This window comes from Carassius carassius, chromosome 8, assembly GCF_963082965.1.
Source record: "Carassius carassius chromosome 8, fCarCar2.1, whole genome shotgun sequence".
Lineage (NCBI taxonomy): Eukaryota > Metazoa > Chordata > Actinopteri > Cypriniformes > Cyprinidae > Carassius > Carassius carassius.
In genome coordinates, this window is record NC_081762.1 from 14,485,569 (window position 1) to 14,506,558 (window position 20,990).

General features: G+C 35.7%; 2 protein-coding genes across 2 annotated transcripts; both read left to right on the forward strand.

Moving 5' to 3' along the window:
• The first annotated feature begins 630 nt into the window (after positions 1–630).
• vps45 (vacuolar protein sorting 45 homolog) lies at positions 631–6,462 on the forward strand. Its single transcript, XM_059556370.1, has 15 exons — positions 631–898; positions 1,185–1,319; positions 1,422–1,482; positions 1,613–1,692; positions 1,900–1,968; positions 2,557–2,694; positions 2,828–2,938; positions 3,272–3,406; positions 3,618–3,731; positions 3,877–4,044; positions 4,354–4,512; positions 4,631–4,738; positions 4,825–4,946; positions 5,210–5,341; positions 5,822–6,462. Exons 1-15 carry the CDS (start codon positions 806–808, stop codon positions 5,901–5,903), a joined length of 1,707 nt encoding a protein of 568 aa, XP_059412353.1. The 5' UTR covers positions 631–805; the 3' UTR covers positions 5,904–6,462.
• A 1,840-nt stretch (positions 6,463–8,302) lies between these two features.
• Positions 8,303–20,591, forward strand: plekho1a (pleckstrin homology domain containing, family O member 1a). The gene is made up of 6 exons (XM_059556371.1): positions 8,303–8,704; positions 9,734–9,880; positions 16,314–16,454; positions 16,819–16,923; positions 18,077–18,178; positions 19,207–20,591. Exons 1-6 carry the CDS (start codon positions 8,678–8,680, stop codon positions 20,299–20,301), a joined length of 1,617 nt encoding a protein of 538 aa, XP_059412354.1. The 5' UTR covers positions 8,303–8,677; the 3' UTR covers positions 20,302–20,591.
• The last annotated feature ends 399 nt before the right edge of the window (positions 20,592–20,990 follow it).

The window sequence follows — 20,990 nt, forward strand, 5'->3', positions numbered from 1 at the left end:
AAATGAAGGGCACAGGCTTCATATGACTTTAAACCAAACTAAACGTTTTTGGTTTTGTTCTCGTTTAACACTAAAATATTCTGCTTTAACCATATTTGTAATTCGTTTTTAGACAATCCAACAGAGGTCCTAAGAATTCTTTACTTCTTCAGTTTTACTCTGCAAGGGAAAAGGGTTTCATGAATCCAACTGATTTGGTCCGAACACTGACTCACTGAACCTGCATTATCAAAAGATATTGTTAATATTATAGTAATAAAATTATTAAAAATGACCAGCATTAAGCTGGTAATGAAATTGTTTTAGAATTCCTTTTTGATTATTAATAAAAGTTGAATAAAATTTCAAATAACCACGCTATAAAACCCAAACGAAAAAATAAACTGTTTTTGTTATTAAAATACAAGTGTTCAACTTCAGATTACGCTTCTCTAAAAGATGAAAAACCCTTCCTCGCCCAAACCAATATGGCATTTTATGTACTCCTTTTTACGTATCAGCGTAAAAAGCATATTTTTATGCTCTTCGATCTGTTACCAGATCAGTTGAACTAGTTAATTGAATCTGCAAGACTGCCAGACCAACTGAACTACTACAGTTCCCAAATCAGACACGGATCCAGCGCTTGTGACACCGGAAGTAGTAGGAAGCGCAGTGAGTTGTCGTCTCCCATTGTAAACAGTGTTTTGTATGCAGGAGTTTACGGGTGAAAATAGCCCTTTATCGTTCGTTAAACAACTTTGAAACGAACTGATCATTTGACCCATTCTCACTGACAATTACTTAACTTAAATACAACGACAAAATGAACGTGACTCTTGCTGTCAAGCAGTACATTTCCAAAATGATAGAGAGCAGCGGAACCGGGATGAAGGTGCTGCTGATGGACAAGGAGACGGTCAGTAAATTCAAACTAGAGGACAGTTAGGCTATATGCTCATTAAAGTTAAGAAAACGCAGATGTGTTTATGCCACTGATAGTCTAGTATTGTGTGCAATGTATGGAGTTTACTGACCTGTTACATGTCATGTGTTCAAATCATGCAACTTAATTGCACTCGTTTGTTTTTGTAATATGGCTGCTTCGAAACTTCTAGTACCTACACAGCTGTTGACTGTGATCTGCCACCAGTAACAAACAGTGATCAAAACATTGATTTCTTGTTCTCTTTTCCTGTTAACAGACCAGTATTGTAAGTGTGGTCTACACACAGTCTGAGATCCTGCAGAAAGAAGTCTACCTTTTCGAGCGCATTGACTCACAAAACCGAGACAACATGAAGCACCTTAAGGCAATCTGCTTTCTTCGGCCAACCAAGGTGAGCTGCTATCATTTTTATAGAATATATAGATTTAAACTGATTATTGGAATTCAAAATGATTTAAGTTATTAATTCATACATGAACGTCTCTGGTTTCAGGAGAATGTAGAGCACCTTATTCAAGAGCTTCGCCGGCCCAAGTATAGTGTTTACTTCATCTGTGAGTCCCACTATCATATCAGAAGACACACTGCATAGGTTTACCTGTCATTCATATTAGTTTGCATATGTGCTTATAAGGGTGGTCAGAAGATGCACATTTGACCAACTTATGGACTTGTTTTGAGCAGATTTCAGTAACGTGATCAGTAAGAGTGAAATAAAGGCTTTGGCTGAGGCGGATGAACAGGAAGTAGTTGCAGAAGTGCAGGTGGGTGAAGTCATTTTCATAATTAATATATAAATATTTGTTCAAAATAATTAATAATTCTTCTTATCTACATCTCTGGAGTACTTCTGTCTTTCTGTCCATTCATCCATCCATAACAAAGGAAACAATTAAAATCAGTGTTCACACATTGTTGTCGAACTTTACAAATTAAATTTCTTGTCAACCAATTCGATTTTGTTATTCTAGGAGTTCTATGGAGATTTCATTGCTGTGAACCCTCATCTCTTCTCCCTCAACCTTCAAGGAGTATCCAGGGTAAGAGAAAATGTAGGCTTTTGTCAGATTTGAGGAGCCTTAACTATTTTTATAGAAAACTTAGAACTTGCATTTTGCTGCTTTGTGTGGTTTGATCTGTGTATGAATCATTAAAGCAACTTGAAATATCAGTTTCAAAGTCATTCAGGTGGAACACTGACTTCTAATAAAGCAAATGGCGTCTGTTTCTTTCTCATGCTTCACATTTAAAACCTCTCTCCTCAGAGTGTGTGAGCCTGGTGTGCAGGTGCAAAATCCTGTGAAAATTGCTTTTCAGTGGCTTTATGGCAGCAGAAAATGCAGGTGTACAGCTATAGACTTATTCAGTGAATTTCCTTCACATACCTAGAGGGCTCCAATGTCATAGAAAAAACACAAAATCACACAAAAGGTTAGATAGTTGCTTATATATGTATTTTATTGTTAATGTATTAAAGGTATGTTATGATTGTGAGCAGAAAACTGGTGGAGATCATTTATGATAATCATAAGATCTTATAAACTGATAGTGCTGCTTGGAATCAATTTACAGCTATCTGACACTCGTTTTTTGAGTTTTTGGCTCACTGTGAATTTTTCTGTTCATAGGGTCGCAGTTGGGAGCCCAGTGTACTGCCTCGTGTCACTCAGGGTTTAACATCAGTGTTGCTGTCCCTGAAGAAATGCCCCATGATCCGCTATCAGCTCTCTTCTGACATGTCCAAAAGGCTGGCAGAAAGTGTCAAAGTAAGGCTGTATTTTGTAATTATATCACAGATCTGTAATGTTCATTATTAGTCATTTGATTTAATTATAAATGTCATTGATTAAAAGTAATGAATAAAAATGTATCAACGTTTGATCTGTTTGTTTTCCACAGCAAATCATAACTAAGGAGTATGAACTGTTTGACTTCCGAAAAACAGAAGTGCCTCCTCTTCTCCTGATTCTAGACCGAAGTGATGATGCTATTACTCCCCTTCTTAATCAGGCAAGAAGCAATGTCTCCTAGTAATGTTACATCTGAGTCTCATATTACAGAAAGAGGTCTGCGTGCAGAGTCTTAGACCTGGCCACCAGAGGGAGATGGAGGCCATGGGTTTATTCGGGATTAAATTAGAAAACTGTTAAAACAGTATGTTTTAGTGTTGGACATTAATAGCATGCCTTTTATTATTTTTCTCTATTGTGAGATTTACTGGAGACAGCGTATTCTGCTTGCTTTTGCTAAAACAGTTGTCTTCAGCAAAATAAATGTTACATAATGATGTAGTGTGCTGATACTGCAGCAAATTCTACATGTGCATGCGTTTGCTTCTTCTAGTGGACGTATCAGGCCATGGTTCATGAGCTACTGGGCCTCAATAACAACCGCATAGACCTGTCAAGAGTGCCTGGAATCAGTAAAGACCTACGGGAGGTGGTCTTGTCTGCAGAAAATGATGAGTTTTATGCAAATGTGAGTAGCTTATCATTCAAAATATCATTGCTATGTAGATTCCATTAGAGAATAATACATCCTGTAATTATGTGCTAATTAGATTTTATTTCAGAAGACATACCCTTATTTAAGTAAATATAAGCTCATGTAATGTACTGTAACTTGAAAAAAAAAAGGTTTAAAAAAAAAAAAAAATTCACGTTGTTTTATTTCTCTTTCTGTTAATAAGAACTTGTATCTGAATTTTGGTGAGATTGGAACAAATATCAAGAACCTGATGGAGGATTTCCAGAAGAAAAAGCCCAAGGACAAACAAAAATTAGAGTCCATATCTGACATGAAGGTAAGTGGACCACTTCTTTAAAGCCAGTTAATATTGTTCATTGTATCTTATATGAGGAGTAAACCATGAAGACACCTGAGTCAGAACTTTTATTATTGCATTAACCAGTTCTATATTTAATCACCATTTTCTGGCCCCTTTGTAGGCATTTGTGGATAATTACCCACAGTTTAAGAAAATGTCAGGCACAGTCTCAAAACACGTAACTGTGGTTGGGGAGCTGTCTCGCCTGGTCAGTGAAAGACAGCTGATGGAGGTGTCAGAGGTGGAGCAGGAGCTGGCCTGCCAGAATGACCACTCCAGTGCACAACAGGTCAGAGTGCAGACACATATGTACTGTTTCTTGAGGGAGCAGATCAGTATATTGGAATTATTTCTGAAAGATCATGTGACTGGAGTAATGGCTGGTGAAAATTCAGTTTTGCAGTCATTACGTTTTAAATAACATTTAATCATTTAATTTATCATTTAAATTCATTTGGAAATGCATTTAAAAAAAAATAAAAAAGTCATAATATTACTGTATTTTTGATCAAATAAAAAGAAAGTTATTAAAAACATTTTATAAAATCTTACCAACCCTGCACCATTGTTTAAGATTTACTCATTCCTCTTTCTGCAGAACGTGAGGCAGCTGTTGCAGAACCCTCGACTTTCTGAAACTGATGCTGTGCGGCTGGTGATGCTATATGCACTTCGCTATGAAAAACACAGCAGCAGTATTCTGCCCAGCCTTATGGAGGAGCTCGGCCGCAAAGGGGTGTCAGAAAGACACCGCAAGGTGAGAGCCATCGGATCTGTCTTCTAGCACAATGACAGATCCAGATGAATCTGAAACAAAGTCATTTTATTTTATAAAAATTAAAGTGTGCTTAATTTTGCATACATCTCTGCTGCAGATGGTACAAGCCGTGGTGGAATATGGTGGCAAACGAGTCAGAGGAAGTGACCTCATCGCACCTCAAGATGCTGTGGCCATTACCAAACAGTTTTTCAAAGGACTTAAGGTAAATCATCTGTTTACCAATGTGTTTTCTTGATGTGTGATATTGGCATAGTCACATACTCATAACTTGTTTATATATCTGAATAGGGAGTTGAGAATGTGTACACACAGCATCAGCCACTACTACATGACACGCTGGATCAGTTGATCAAGGGTCGTTTAAAGGACAGCCAGTTCCCCTACCTCGGGCCAAGTTCTCTGAGAGACAGGTGACATGGATACATAAATAGAATGGCATGCACACTCCTGCATTAATGATATGGCCACTCTTATAGGTGTTTAATGTGAGCGTTTTGATGTTGCTTTAAAGGAGAAGTGTATGATTTCTATGATAATGGAAGGACTGTTTTCAAACCTCCTACCAGTTAAATTAGTTTTGAATAGTCTGTTTAATTTACAATACAGAAACTTTTTGCTTGGATTGAAAAACATGGACTGCAGTTATATAATGTACTTCTTCACACTTCTTCAGACCTCAAGACATTATTGTTTTTATAATTGGCGGGGCCACTTATGAGGAAACATTGACTGTTTACAACCTGAACCGCACGATGCCCGGGGTACGGATCGTACTTGGGGGCACAGCCATTCACAACACTAAGAGGTCAGTGTCTTAAAATGCTCTCAACATGGTCGTCTCTTTTCACCATCTCACCTCTATCCATTTGCCCTCTGGCACACAAGTCTTTATGCCTTTTTCAAGAGGGATCCCGGTTACCGAGTGACATCAGCCCTGGAATGGCATTATGTAAAGAACATACAATTGTGGTACTCATATGACAACACACTCATTCATTCTTATTTTGAATATATGGATTCCTGTTTATTAGCTGTACACATGCACGTGTGTGTATTTTGTATATACATAATAAATATACACAGTACACACACATATATTACATAAACAAAAACTTATTTGGATGTGATTAATCATTTGATTGCACTAGTAATATGTAACTATTCATGATGTTGTGTCGATGTATTCTGTTAACCACAGTAGGTTGTGAATACCTGACTCTGTCAAATACAGTGCTGACTGTACTCATCCATTATAACCCAAATATGTTTCCGTTCTTTGTTACAGTTTCCTGGAGGAAGTGATGCTTTCAGTAGGTTCAGGTGGTGACAGAACACTAGGCGGAGGCCGTCAGCTGAGCCGACGCTGAGCTGTTATCATCACTAATATTAATGTCTGCTTACACTCCCAGCGCTGTCTGTCCTCTGAACCCTGAGCTGAGCACATTGTTCTTTTTCTCTCTTCTGACATTCCTTTAAAATGTTTCTAATAGTTTTAGGTAAGAAAATGGGAACACTGCACAATAAGCTTCGATTTGTTAACATTATTGGACAATGAATAACAATTTGACCTGTATTTATTAATCTAGGTTAATGAGAATTATAAATAATGCAATAATAAATATATTATAACTTCAATTGTTAAAAATCTATCAATATAGGTGGAAATTTGCAGAAAAATATTTAGCAAACATTAACCTAGATTACTGTAATATTATTATTCATTGTTTGTTGATGATGTGTGAAACACTGTAAATGTGCAAAACATTTATGATCGAATGTAAATAATGTTTCAGATGCCCGGAAAGTGTTCACAATGACAGCATTTTTATTTATTTGCTCGGTGATGCTGCATTTGATAGTTTTTGGACAAATGTCTACTGTAAAAAAATACGAAATACGAAAATGTTTGTATATCATATAAACAAATATATATATATATATATAGAGAGAGAGAGAGAGAGAGAGAGAGAGAGAATATATAAAATTGTTGAATCAAAAGATCCCAACAAGGCTACTGAAATCATTAAAATCAGTGTTTCAAAACTAAGCAAAATTCTAAAATGAATTCCTCCACCGTATTCTTTATTATTATTCACATCCCTATACAGCTAAATTAATTGACGCTGCAAATATGCAGACATGGATAAATTATTGTCTGCTTATTCATTTTAGAGCTTAATTTAAACAGTGCACAATTAAATTTTTATTTATTTATATCAAAGTCTTTAAATATCTAATATGGCTTCAATTTATAATTTTTTTATGGCAGTTCTTAGAAGACACATGGAGAAACATCATGTTTGAAGAGTTGAAATCTGCTAACATTAAAGCCTTGTATAAAACACTACATTATAAACAACATTATAGGGTCTTTTTCATACGTCCTACTAATTTATTTTTGCCTTTATACATAACTTGAAAAAGTGGACAACATAATATAAATAATATATTAAAAAGAAAAATTGTTTATCCAGTATCTTCAGACCAACACATTTTTATAGTTTTTGTTATCACCAAAGCCTCAGTTCACAGGCTGCAACACCTCACAGATGACACTGATGAAATTGTATCAATTTAGCCCTGACCTTAAGGTCATTACTTTAACCTCCAGAGTTCAACCCCCCACCCCACTGTACATGTTCAGTTTGCTCCACTATAAGTCCCCTTCCTCCCTTCTAAATCACATCCATTAATCCCCACCATCAGCCAGAGTACCAGCAGCCCTGAACGACTTAATGGCTTTACTGCATCAAGCACGCAATTTGCTGTGTATGGATAAAAAATGTTAACAGTTGCTTATGATGAGTCAGTAAAAGGCCCGGTATATTTCTAGCCAGATTATATCACGGCTGATGTATTGAACTAAAATGCACATAAATACCATGGAACAAAAAAAAAAAATCAGATTTGAGATTATTTACAGATTTTGGTAAAAGAAATCTCTTTAACTATCCCAATGTAGAACGCTCTGTCAACCCAAGGGAAACATTTCTTGTTCCGTTTTAGAATAATGTAATCAATTTAGATGGCAAAGAAGCTTAGAACAGTGTAATTAGGCTTTCTCTGAGTTTGTAGAAGAGAATATCCTAGGAAATCCCCCGTATGTGCTTGAGTTAGATAAGTTTGTTTATCGTAATTATGTTTATTTGTATTATTCAGATCTGTGCTATCATTTATTGTCATTTTTATCTTTTGCCACAACTGGTACACATTTCTTTTTAGGTTTACTGAATCAAAAAAGTGTTGACATGCACTTTAATTTCAGTGAATATCTCTCAAGGTGTTTTTAAGGGTTATTTATTTCTTTATAGATCCTTTGGCTTTGTTTACTTTGATTTTGGCCATGCCCCAGTAGTGTATTTGCACACTATATGGTGTAAGATGTCACAATACAACCTGGCTTTATCATGTATTTAAGCAAAATGTAAACAGTTAATCAGTTATGTAGTAAAATTATGCATGAAATGTAGTAATTGTAATTTTTTTTTTTTTTACTTTCCCTGGCTACAATTTATGAAAAATATAGTTGCAATGTTTGTTCCATTGTCATCCAACAGTTATTACAAAAATATGATTTTGACATTTCATTTTGCAGGATAACATATGGAGACATCTAAATATCCATACTATGGACAACTTTTGTATGTGACAGCTTGCCCAGCTCTCCTCCACAGTTACTCACAGTTTTTCAGTTGTAGCTTTATATCTGCTAGATATCACATTATAAAACATATCAAACAAGGCCTATATTCTTGAATTCAAATAGCCATATTCTTCGCTTTACGCTGATTTGCACTGTGTTTAGACTAATGAGGGGCAAAAAGAAAGCCACTGAAGCTCAATATGCAGCGTGACATCACACAGACAGCTGTGCTCGTTCAATAGATGGAGCAGTCGAGCTCTATAAACGGGAAAATCCGTTTCGGTGAGAGGCACAGGAGCTCGGGGACTCACCCAAGCCAATGGAGAGCCTGTGCCCGCGGTTTGCAAACCGTCAGTGTAGAGACTGGCAGTCAGTCAGCACCTCATCCCATCCATAGCACCTGCACGAGGCAAATTCACAGCAAAAGATAAACAAAAACAACTCTGTTTCTTCTAGAAAGCGGGATATACTTCGGGAAAGATACATTTTGAGAACAGCATGAAGAAAAGCCATTTGGTCAAAAGGGTGAGAAAATCTATGATGTTAAAATATTGTTTTTGAATGCTAATGATTGAATAGTTTAATTGAACAGTGACTGAATGTAATAGAGCGCAAGAATATGTACTCTGTTTTTCAAATATGTGTAAATTAATTTAACAACGACTCCTTTGTTATGAATCCCGAATGAGGGCGTATAGCTATGTAGGCTATCCGTTACATTTCCTCGTTATATGCTGTAGTCACTCGTGTAATTGCCTCAACCTTTATTTTATTTAACAATATTCAATTAGCCACACCCTTAATTGACCAACTCATTCTGGGACCCCCCCCCCCCCCCCACACACACACACACACACCAAATAACAACACGAAAATTTGCATTAAATCAGGTCATAATAATTAATTTATTTAATTGAACTAGTGTTCATTTTTAGTTCCCAGTATTTTTCATTGTAAGTAGTAATCCAATACTGACTTCTTGCCTATATTTGTAAATGTACTTTCAGTATCCTGCTTGTAGCCCTGAATTCAATTAGACATGGGAACTAATAGTCCATTTCTTAGTTGTAGTCACTTAATAGTTAATAGTAGACTATCTATACTAGCATTACTTGTACTTATTAGATAAAATTACATATTCTTATGACACTAATATGTATTCCAATTGTTGCAACTATTCACAATATTTTTTTACTTGCCATATGACAGCAATTTATTCAATTAAAATCTATTACTAGTGAAACGTTTTATATTCACTAGTATCTGATTAATTACTACTGAAGAACTGGATCTAGTAACTAATAAAAGTGCTTGATAACTGTTTGAAGAGACAGAGAGACAAACTGGGATTTGCTAGTCGGAATACTAGTGAACAAAATGCCAGTCACTATTGGATGACTTCCTAGTAGTTAAAAAAAAAAAGTACTAAAGTCATATGGTGAATAAATGTTATGAAGGCTTTGCACAGTACAGTGTGACAGAGATCTGTTTGAACTCGAATGCTGTTATGTAAGACAGGCGACACACTAACCGGGTCATTGTTGACACACTCAGGGTCTTCAGGATGCCAACCAGCCATCATCCCAGCCAGACAAAGTAGGCTGGATCCGCAGGTTCAGCGGCAAAGGAATATTTCGGGAAATATGGCGAAACCGCTTTGTGATGCTTAAAGGAGATCACCTGTACATCTTTGAAAAAGAGGTGAGTTATTAAGATTTTAATGATTTCATGCTCAAAACGGTCAAAACAATGCAGGACATGTCAAATTTAGAAAAGTATACCGTGTCAACTACTATATAGTGATTATGTATGTTAATAATTAATGTTTGCCAAAACCTCCTGCCCTTGATATAAAAGACATACTTTGCAACATCAAAGTAATTCCTTTGACAAGCTATAATTTTCTAAAGGGTATTATATAAACACTGAAAATTAAATCTTGAAACAACAGGCAGCTTGTGAACCTGTGCTTGTGACGTACCTGTACCAAAGATCCCTGAAGGTTCTGGAAGGTGCTTACAGATATTCAGTTGAATTCAATTTCCGGTTCATTATAGGAGCAACAAATCTTTACAATTGAATCATTTGCTCACTTGAAGCATGTGTAGAGGGATGGTTGTAATTTTTATGGAAGTGTAGCAGCTTGTTTCTGTCAAAGCCTGTAGGCCTTCTTCAGTTTCACAGAGCCATCATGTAACAGAGTATCATCATGGAAAACTGTACAGCGGTGCTCTTGTTTTTCTCATCAAAGTGACATAAATGGATTTAAGAGTTGAGAAGGCAGTTGCACATCCCTCATTCACACAGCTGCTGCTGTTTTTGGATGACATTGTTATTTACATTCAATATTTTCAAGACTCAGCTGCACCTCTCTCGCACACACAAAATGCAAATTGGTTTCACAGTGAAGAAGAATGTTTCCTATTTATAGTGGTGAATTATTTAAACATGGACTTTACAGAGACAAACCACACAAACATAAACTAGAGCTGCTGACACCGATGCAGTTTGCATCTAGAGTTCAGTGTTATGGTTATGTATAGATCTTAAATATAAAGCATTAAGGGAAAATAAAACTTAAAATGTTTTAATGTATGAATATATCACTAATTCATTTGATAAATGAGTAGAGGAATAGCCTCTCCCCCCAAACATACGTAAATATATAACTTTAAGATGTAAATTGAGTTTGTTTTTTCAATGAAACAGGATTACATCACTTGTTCACCAATGAATCCTCCCCAGTGAATGGGTGCCGTCAGAATGAGAGTCCGAACAGCTGATAAAAAACATCAAAATATTCCACATCATTCCAGTCCATCAATTAATGTCTTATCTGTGGACATTTCCCTACCAATTAAAACGAGAAAACAATATTATTGATAGTCGGAAGCAACCATCTGAAACCAAAGCTTAAGAACTTAGTGATGAATTTTCTTCTTACAAACATAAGGGTTTTTGTTTCAACATGTTAATTGATGGACTGGAGTTGTGTGTATTATTGTGATGATTTTTTCATCTGTCATTCTGCTTTCTCCAAATCTGTCCTAATGAACAAACAAATTCTTGGAGTATATTTAAAATGTTCTTTTTTGGGTGAACTATTTCTTTAATTTTATTTTTATATACATTCTATGCTCATAGCAATTGAAAATCTCTTAAATCTCTCATTCTCCACTGTTAACACTCCTTGAATTCCCAAAAATTAAAGTTGCAAAAGGAGCCACAGATCAGATTATTAGCATTCTGTGTAAACATTTCCAGCTCTGTGAATTCTTCCACTGGTCAGGCAAGCAAGGTTATTTTTATAATATCAGAACACAATGTCAGCAGGTTGCATCAGTCTGAGTATGTGCGCTACAGGTCTGTCCTCAGGCTGTGTGTATTGTTTGCCATGGCTGTCTATAGTACTGATAACGTTATGCACCGCTGCACTTGACTTTCCTTCAGTGCTTAAGGTAGACCTGTTCTTGCCAGAATGATGTCACTTGACAGAACTCTTCAGTTGATCTCACTCATATAGCATAGTCAAGCGCATCTCATGCAACATGAGTCGTAAAGGCTGCGATCCTTCCTGACTCCCATGCGAATCATTTGAAGTTTATACATGTAGACAGCTGAGCATCTATAACTGTGTTCAAAGTGCTTCTTTTCAACTCTCTCTATATATCTTGTGTAAATAATTTATGCTCTAGTCTAGTATTCACTTTATTCAGGCTGATCAGTCATGGCTGTGAGTGCATTGTGTGCAAATGGATCATATGTAAACATGTACTGAAGGATTTACCCATAAACAGTGTAGATTCACAGAAATCTGTTAACGTGTCAGTATTGCTCAAAACATCATATATTTAAGACACTGCAATGCTCAATAATAAGGATTTCTTTTGTACTGTGGTAGAGCCCTTTGAAATCCATTTAGCTGTTTCCAAATTCCGTTTTATTTCTTTCCAAATTCAGTTTTTTATCTTATTTAAATTTTTGTGGATTCTGTTTAAATTTTTCTAGACTCTATTTTCATGATTGAATTAAATGTTATTAATCAAATAGCATGTCTAATTATTTGAAATAATTACTTTCACTAATTAACTGAAATGTTCACAATTTAACTGCAATTTATTAAAATTTAACAAAAATAAAAAATTTAAAGCTCTATAATATTGAATTTATTTTTTCTCAAATTCATTCATTTTCTGAATTCCACTTTAATGGGTTCATTAAATTATAATAATTAAAAGCATCTCTGATTAACTGATTATATATATATTTTTAAAAATGTAGTACTATTTTTATATATTTATTTATTTTTATTTCTTTACAACAATTCTTTATTTGAATTTTTCTGCTAAATAATATTTAAATTCTGATAAATATATATATTTTTTTCTGGTAAATATGTTTGAATAATAATTGTATTAGTAGTAATACTATCATTACATTAGTTCAGAAAATGTATAGCATTAACGTTTTTTTTATAAACATTACATCAGAAAATTTAAAATCATTTACATTTTTAATAAATTAAGGAAGGTTTCATAAGGTTTTACATTTGTTCTTGTTATTTGTGTGTGAGTGTGTATTTGTATATTTATTGTATATTATAATTTACTCTCTATATAGGCCTATATAAAATAATATATACATATTATTATATCTCTACAAATAAGAATGGTATTTTTGTTAATTTAAAAGGGTTTATTACATATATACATATACATACATATACATAAATTGATATAATATTTTATCTTTCATTTATGTCAAATAAATGAGTCAGTGAATCAGTCTAATCAGCTGTGTTAATTTTGATATTTGAACATTCGCTCTCATCCATTTGGCAGGGCAAAGGCTTTTTGGTCTACCTATGGTGTTTATTTTAATTATGTCTATTTTAGGAAAATTGGTTGACCTCAAAATAATGCAGTCAACCAGATTACAGATCACTCTGAACACGTGATTCAAGGGGATTCTGCAAATCTATTTCCACCTTTAATTCCTGCCTGGTCTTAGAAGTAAAACTAGGCAAGTAATGTCAGTGTTCACTTCATGTTTACTACACTGTAGTCTCCATACATCCTGAAACAGTTAATAAAATACCAGTTCACACTGCATCAAAAACTATCTCTCTTCTGAAATCCTTGTGAATTTCAGGGAAAAAGCATCAAGAGAATGTAATATTCATAGGAGTACTCTTTACGATGCAGTGTTTTAGTCCTTGCATCTAGTTGTTGATGGAGCTACCCCCGTCAGAATGAAGATGGTCGGTTAGTGGGTTATTTTTGGAGGTGGTTAATCCAGAGATCAGAATGGCCCCCTGCCGGGAACGTGCTGTGCCAACAGTGGGGGAGTGAAATATTGATGTGGTAAAGAGAGGCCAGGCTCTTTTCCTCCAGGGGTCTTTTGCCCCATATTAGCATCACTAGTATGCTCTTTCTCAGAGTGTGCACTCACTCACATTTAAATGTGTGACCCCAGGAGGCCATCTGGAGGCATACGGTTACACAGATTACCTTTGGCCTTATGTGCCATAGGGAGGATGTTACCTACATTTCACTCTTTATTGTAAGACCGGTGGTTTTCTAAACAAGGTCACGTTTAAAGCAGAATATGATATTGCAGAGTCATATTAACTAGAGATGTTATGAACAAGCTGGTTTGCTTGTGCCTGCTCTATGATCACGGATCACTTTGATCTTTGTTCTTTAATCTCAAGCTCACTGACACCAGATTCCTTTGTTGCGTATTCCTGTTGCTATGGTGAATGCTTGGTAACCATGCAGAATTTTGGCCCAAAAAGTCGTAGGTGTTTCTAAATGTCAAGGAAGGATCCTCGGAAGCCAGTATTTCGAGGATGCTACGTCATCGACATCCGTCGAAGGACTGTTCCAATGTCGAGGATCCTCGGAATTTCAACCAAGGACTGAGTCCTTCGTTTGAAGAATATCCCATACACAGGAAAGGATGCATATGTGTATCCTTCGCGCTCTCAAATCACCCACAATCCTATGCGCGCAGCTTTGCTATCTTGTTCAAAAATTCAAAAATGTCGAACGTTAGCGGAGTCGGAGCGTTAACGGTTTTTATTTACGTTACCAAACATTTGTTATAACTGTAGTAAAAGTAAAATTTAACGTTTAAATGGCAGTACAAATTACTACCATATTGATATTGTAAATTATACAAATACAAATGGTTAACTGAACCGGACCTGTCATTTAACAATTGGTTGCGTCATCGGCATTTCTTTTATAAATAACTAGTTAAGTTGTCCAAAGTAATTTAACGATACCATTCACAGCATTATTCAAACGGACCTTTTCACTGACGTAATGGCGCAATTACATGCACTTGCTAGCCTGTTTCATTTACGTGTTCTCCGAATGCTAAAGAGGAGTCTCGCCTAACCTCTGAAGGAAGTGACTTGGAAGGACCAGTCCTGCCAAGGAAGTATCCTTGACATTGAGAAACGCCTTATGTTTATCTTTTTTGCTCAGTGTGACATCACATAGTGCATGTTAATACCTCTAGTTTTTGTGTTCATCTCATCAGAAACCCTTGTGACCCTTATTGTGTCTCTTTGGGATTTAAAGTCCCACTGTGGGTTTTTCCTCCCTTAGGTTCAGTGAAATTTACCATTTTTCCACCACAGTCAGCTATAATGAGGACTGATCTGTCTTAAAATGAGACAGTTTTTTCACAGATGGGTCACTGGTTGAATAATTAGAGGAGGAGCTGGACTAACTGAAATCCATTTGGAACATCTGTCTTGGTTTCTGATTAAAAAGAACAAAAGTCACAGTTCTATTCCTTTTGTACTATTTGGCATGAAGAGAGAATTTATTCTGAGCTAGGCTTAGTTATATGTGTGTGAGGTTTGTGCTGTTCTTGAGGTTTCATGGTGAAAGGATGGTCACAAAATTATGTACTCGCACCTAATAATTTTCAAATAATAAATATACATTGTGTGATATAATTTCACTGAGATACACATTCAAAAGTTGTGGTCTGTGAGAAATTAATACTTTAATTTAGCAAGGACACATCAAACATGACAGCAGAAACTTTTATAATGTTTATAATTTCAATTTCAAATAAATGCTTTCATTTAACATTTCTATCCATTAATAAATTTCATTTTAAAATATATTTACATAGAAAACAGTTGTAATAATATTACACGATCTTACTGTATTTTTTAGCAAATTAATGCGGCCTAAAGATGTAAATAAAAAAAAATGAACAGTTATGAGCAATAAATTTGCCATTGTGATATATAGTTGCAATTGTTAGAAATAAATAAGAAATTTAGAAAAATTAATTCATTTCAGTTTTGTCATTAATTACTCACCCTCATGCCCAAACCTGTAAGACCTTTGTTCATCTTTGGAACACAAATTAAGATATTTTTGATTAGGAATGCACAATAAATATCGCCCGATATTTAATGCGCATCTTGTCAGCAATGCCGGTTCTGAAAACAACAGTAAATCTCAATACGTGCGTGATTTCACGTGGAGCAGCATTACTACACACAGCTGTTGTTCACTGACATGCTGCGCACAATGGGCGATATTTATTGTGCATTCCTATTTTTGATGAAATCCAAAAGCTTTCTGACTCTGCAGATGGCAATGGAACTACCATGTTCAAGGCCCAGAAATGTAGCAAGGACATCATTAAAATAGTCCATGTGACATCAGTGGTTCAACCTTCAATTTATGAAGCTATGAGATCATTTTCTCCGCAAAGAAAACAAAAATAATGAAAAATTCCTCATCAGTATTCAACCTGTGTTCATGAGAGTACCATGACTCAATTATCATTTTTGGGTGAACGATCCCTTTAGATAAGAGTACTGATGTTTTGTTACTTTATGTAAAATAAATGTTTATTGTGATTTGTGATTTAGTGTTCTGTAAGCATGGATCAAAACTTTAATGATCTCACAGCAGTGTTCTGTTGAACATTAATTATTGCTGTCCTTGGAGCTAAAATCAATATGATTCACTGTTGTCTGCACAGTTGGCCTGGGAAAGCACTGCTGATACTTTCAATAAATGATAGCAATTGTTTCTAGCTTCAGTCCTGATGATGGCCTGTGTCTGTGTGCTGATGCTGCTGTTCTTGTGTCCAGATGAAGAATGATGGGAAGACTCATGAAGTGTTTGACCTGGCACAGTATGAGCGCTCGGAGGAACTGCGAAAGGCCAAGAGCCATAGCAAGAAGAACCACAGTCGATTTACCCTGCTCCGATGCCAACGCCCTGGAAACAAGGTAAGAACAAAACATTATGATGTTATGGTTTAAAAAAATAGGGTACAATCCAATGTGTGCCTCTTTTACTTTTCTGGGGTCTGAGGTTTCTTAATTTATTGCACAGTAAAAAAAAAAAAAGAAGAATCTGTCAATCAACATCAAAGTACTATTTGATGAAATTTTAAAAGAGTTAATAACTTCAAAAACATGTAGATTTTGCAATGAGGAACTGATTCCTTAGTGAAAAGATCAAGGAAAATATGTTTGTATTTGTTTTTTCCATAGACCCTAAAAATGCACGTTTGGAAATTCAAAATAACACCATCATTTATTTTAAAATCTTTGATAGTTTATATTTGAATATATTTTTTTCCTCCATTAGAGCCCCAATCTTGTATTTCTGGCCGTCAGTCCAGAGGAGAAGGAATCTTGGATCAGTGTTTTAAATAATGCTATTACCAGAGCTAAGAATCGTGTGCTGGATGAGGTGAGTACAGACATTTCATATATTCTTTATTTATTCCTTGCTGTTTAATGCTCATCTTCCCACCTATATTTTAGCTTTCCACTCCTGCAGTCTCTTCCCACACTCCATCTTCTCATTAGTCAGTCTCTTTCTGTTTATATTTCTTTCTCTTTTATATTCTAGTGCTAACCCTCTTCCATTACCTATTCAATTTTTCTATCTTCCTGTCATTATTAGTGTTTTGAACTTTTAGGATACTGGAAATGTAATAAAAAATTTTTTTTTACAAAAGCAATAAATGTGGAAAATATTAACTTTTTTTTTTCTTATTCCCATGAAAAACATTTCAGCTAAGCACTGTTCAACCATCAGTATTATTATACACCTGATTGTGTGAAATATTATAATATTAAAATATATGTTATTGATATATAAAGTTTGGGGTCAGTAAGTTTTTTTTTGTCAAATAAATTTATTTTCTCATTAATAAAGAAACTTTTTACATTGTTACAAAAAATCTATTTAAAAAAAGTGCTGTTCTTTTGAACTTTCTTCTTATCAAAAAATAACTGATTTTTAACATTGATAATAGTTAGAAATGTTTCTTGAGCACCAAATCAGCATTATAGAGTATAATTATTGTGGTTCGTTTGACACTGAAAACTGGCGTAAAAACTGCAGAGAATTCAGCTTTACATCACAGGAATAAATTACATTTTAAAATGTATTAAAAATAGAAGACTGTTTTAGTATATTTTAAAGTATTACTTTTTTATTTTATTTTTCCAAATGCACCCTTGAGCATAAGAGACTTCTTTTCTTTATTGCTCTAGCCACAAAAATTTAAATGAGCTTTCTTGTATCTAATAGAAACTGATAACAACTTTATCTGTAGGAAATGATGTCACAGTCTTGTTTTCACTTATAAAAGCACTGCATTTCATATAGCAGAAACCCACTTTTGTGAATTTAACAGCATCTGCATGTAGCACCTTCTATATATAAATCTGCAAATTCATTTTCACACCAACAACTGCTGGATTAAACTGAGATGAATGTGAAACTAATTAACACTTGATGTCATATAGGCCTTTTGTGTTGTGTAAATTAGAAACCATATAAGGCTGGTGAAAATGATTGTGTTAGTATAGTTTTCTTTTGTTTTTCTCTGCAGGTCACGATTGAGGAGGAGAGTCTTCTGGCTCACCCTACTCGCGATCGGGCCAAGATCCCACTTGGGCGCCGTTTGCCCACACGGGGTCATCTCATGGCTGTGGTGGGTGGCATTCTTGTTCAGACTATGATTCAGAGGACTGTTGTTGTTTGTCTGTTTATATTGGTGTGCGCCAGAGAAAATGTACTGACTTCATGGCACTAGGTGGTTGTTTGGCACAGTAGTGATGAAACTTAAATGCAGCTATTTATAACTAGACTGCATAACAGATAGTCCAGAAAACTTTACTGAAACCTAACTATTCAAAAGTATGTTTCCTCATTTAACAAGTTTTACACATGATATGAATGTTTATCTTTCAGTTGTATCTCTTTGACTGGGATTCTGTTATTTTTATTTTGTTATTCTGTTAATTTATCTGTTGTTTTCCATCTAAATTGTCAAAATGTTTTTAATGACCCCAAATAAAAGTTTTGGGATCAGTAAGATTTATTTATTTATTTAAGAAATCAGTTTTCTTTATTAATTGTCTTTATTCTGCAAGGATGCATTAATCTGATCAAAACATACAGTAAAGACTTACTTTCTATTTTAGAAAAGTTTTATCTGAAATAATTGCAGCTCTGTACTTTTAATTAATTAAAGAATAATCCACTGTTCAAAGGTTTGGGGTAAAATGTTTTAAAAATAATTAATACTTTTATTAAGAGGCACAACTGTATTCAACACTGATAATAATATGTATTGTTTCTTGAGCACCAAATCATCAATGATTTATGAAGGATCATGTGACATGGAAGACTAGAGTAATGACTGCTGAAAATTCAGCTCTGGCATCACAGGAATAAATGAGAACAGTTCTTTTAAATTGTAATATTATTTAACAATATTGCTATTTACTGTATTTTTGATCAAATAAATGCAGCCTTGCTGACATGTAAAAAACATGTAAAACATCTTACTCACCCCAAACCTACATGTGCATACATTTGGTTTAATATTTTTAACACTATTTTAAAATGAATCTGTTATAAATTAGGCTTATCCGCTAAAAAACAAATAAAAGTGAGTAAATAAGAGCGAGTGTCTCTTTAATAGAAAAAAAAGTGTTTTATGCGTTCTTGTTTTAGGGCTCTGCTTCCTCTGATGGAATGCTGACACTGGATTTGGTGAATGAGGAGGATGCTGGTATGCTGGATGATGATCAGGATGGGTGGTTGAAGGACCATCTGGCTCCTGGCCGTCGACGTGCTGGCACTGATGCATCCAGGCCACCGGCCTCCATTACAGACAGCAAAGTAAAAACCAGCAGCTTGCCACGCAGGAGCGAGTTCTCCTGGAGCCATGAAAACCAGCCTCACACACCTCAAAATGAGAAGAAGTTAGCTCAGGGCCGTAACCGATGTGCTTCCATGGATGACGCTCTGTCCCGAGGAGAGCGAAAACCAAACAAGAAGAATGGGGTCCAGGCAACACTGGCCCAGAGTCCCACGAGCCACCTGCAGGAACTAATCAGCCAGCGGCTGCAGAGGACTCAAGAGCTCCTAGCGGAAATTCAGGAACAGGAACCCCAACGGGGCAGGATGGGATCTTACTCCTACTTAAGAGTCATTGACTCCCCTCGTCTGCGCCACCTCAAGGGCTCTGATTCACCGCACTCCAAGGGCTCAAGCTCACATAGCTCACCCCACAGCAAAGGCACAGATTCACCCTCAGTAAGGGTGAGAGATTCACCTGGTTCCAAAGGGAAAGAATCTCCACATGTGAAGTCAAAGGATTCGCCCCGTTTTAAGTCATCCAAATCCCCTCATTCCAAGAGCGCACTTCGTTCGAAGAGCATCGACTCACCCGATTCAAAAGAATCAAGTTCACCTCATACCAAATGCATTGATCTGACCCACATTAAAGGTTCAGACTCGCCTCTGTCCACTGGCTCAAACTCGCCCCCTATGAAGTCTACAGACCCTGCTTTTTTTCGGATCTCTTACTCTCCCCAGTTCAAAAGCATGAAGGGTGCTGATTCTCCTCTCAGTGAAGCTTTGGACTGGGACAGCAGGAGGGCAGCTGCTGAGCGGCTCTTACAAGAGGCCATTTCCTCCTGGCGAGAAGCTAGAGAGGTTCTGGCTGAGGTGAAGGAGCTACAAGCCAGACAGCAGCGGGCAGAGCACAGTAAAACTGGAACATTCACAACACCCTCACAGAATCGCAAGCAAAAAAGCCCCTGACCAAATCTTTAGTCAGTCATAGTGCTTTCTAAGACTTGTAAACCTTTACAATGAATGCAAGGAAGGAGAACAATAGGTGGAACTTTCTGTCTTGCCCACATCACAAACTATTATTCTGTTTTATCTCAGTCTATTGTTTATATATTAACTGTTGTTCCTCTTGACACCTCAACTCTTTGTCTTTGCACTTTGAACAATTGTATTTTTACTTGTAAGTATTTCAAGGCTGTACTTCTTCTTTTGTCATTGGTAATGTGGAATGCTACTCATGATTAAACTGGTTTATAGTTCTCTCTTTGCAGAAACAGCTCAGGTGAAAAAACTGAAGTGAATGTTAAGCTTTGTGCGGAAAAAAAGTTTCAGGTCAAGGTTAGCAATGGTCCTAGACACAAATGCATTTTAGCAAGTCTATATACTCCCTATTATCAAGTGGATCAATTATAATAAGCATTTCAAAATATTTGTATATTTTCTCCCAAATCACTAAAGATGATCACATTTTAAAAAATAAAATGTTTTTCTTGTTACTGTAGTTTTTATTTAACAGAGTTTGAGTATCTAACTAGAGCAGTCAGTATTGTTGGTAGGAGTGGAAAATTCTAGCTTTCTATTTGATAACGTTTTTGATTCGATTCCAATTCATTTAGTCAAGTTTGCTTCTGATCATGCTCTAAAGACTGATTCAAAAG

Bases quoted from the DNA above. Each gene is read 5' to 3' on its own strand.
- vps45 (XM_059556370.1), top strand. From the start codon at position 806: ATGAACGTGACTCTTGCTGTCAAGCAGTACATTTCCAAAATGATAGAG. The intron at 4,947-5,209 runs GTGACATGGATA...ACACTTCTTCAG, and splicing joins CCAAGTTCTCTGAGAGACAG to ACCTCAAGACATTATTGTTT. The intron at 5,342-5,821 runs GTCAGTGTCTTA...TCTTTGTTACAG, and splicing joins GCCATTCACAACACTAAGAG to TTTCCTGGAGGAAGTGATGC.
- plekho1a (XM_059556371.1), top strand. From the start codon at position 8,678: ATGAAGAAAAGCCATTTGGTCAAAAGG. The intron at 16,924-18,076 runs GTGAGTACAGAC...TTTTCTCTGCAG, and splicing joins AGAATCGTGTGCTGGATGAG to GTCACGATTGAGGAGGAGAG. The intron at 18,179-19,206 runs GTGGGTGGCATT...TTCTTGTTTTAG, and splicing joins GGGGTCATCTCATGGCTGTG to GGCTCTGCTTCCTCTGATGG.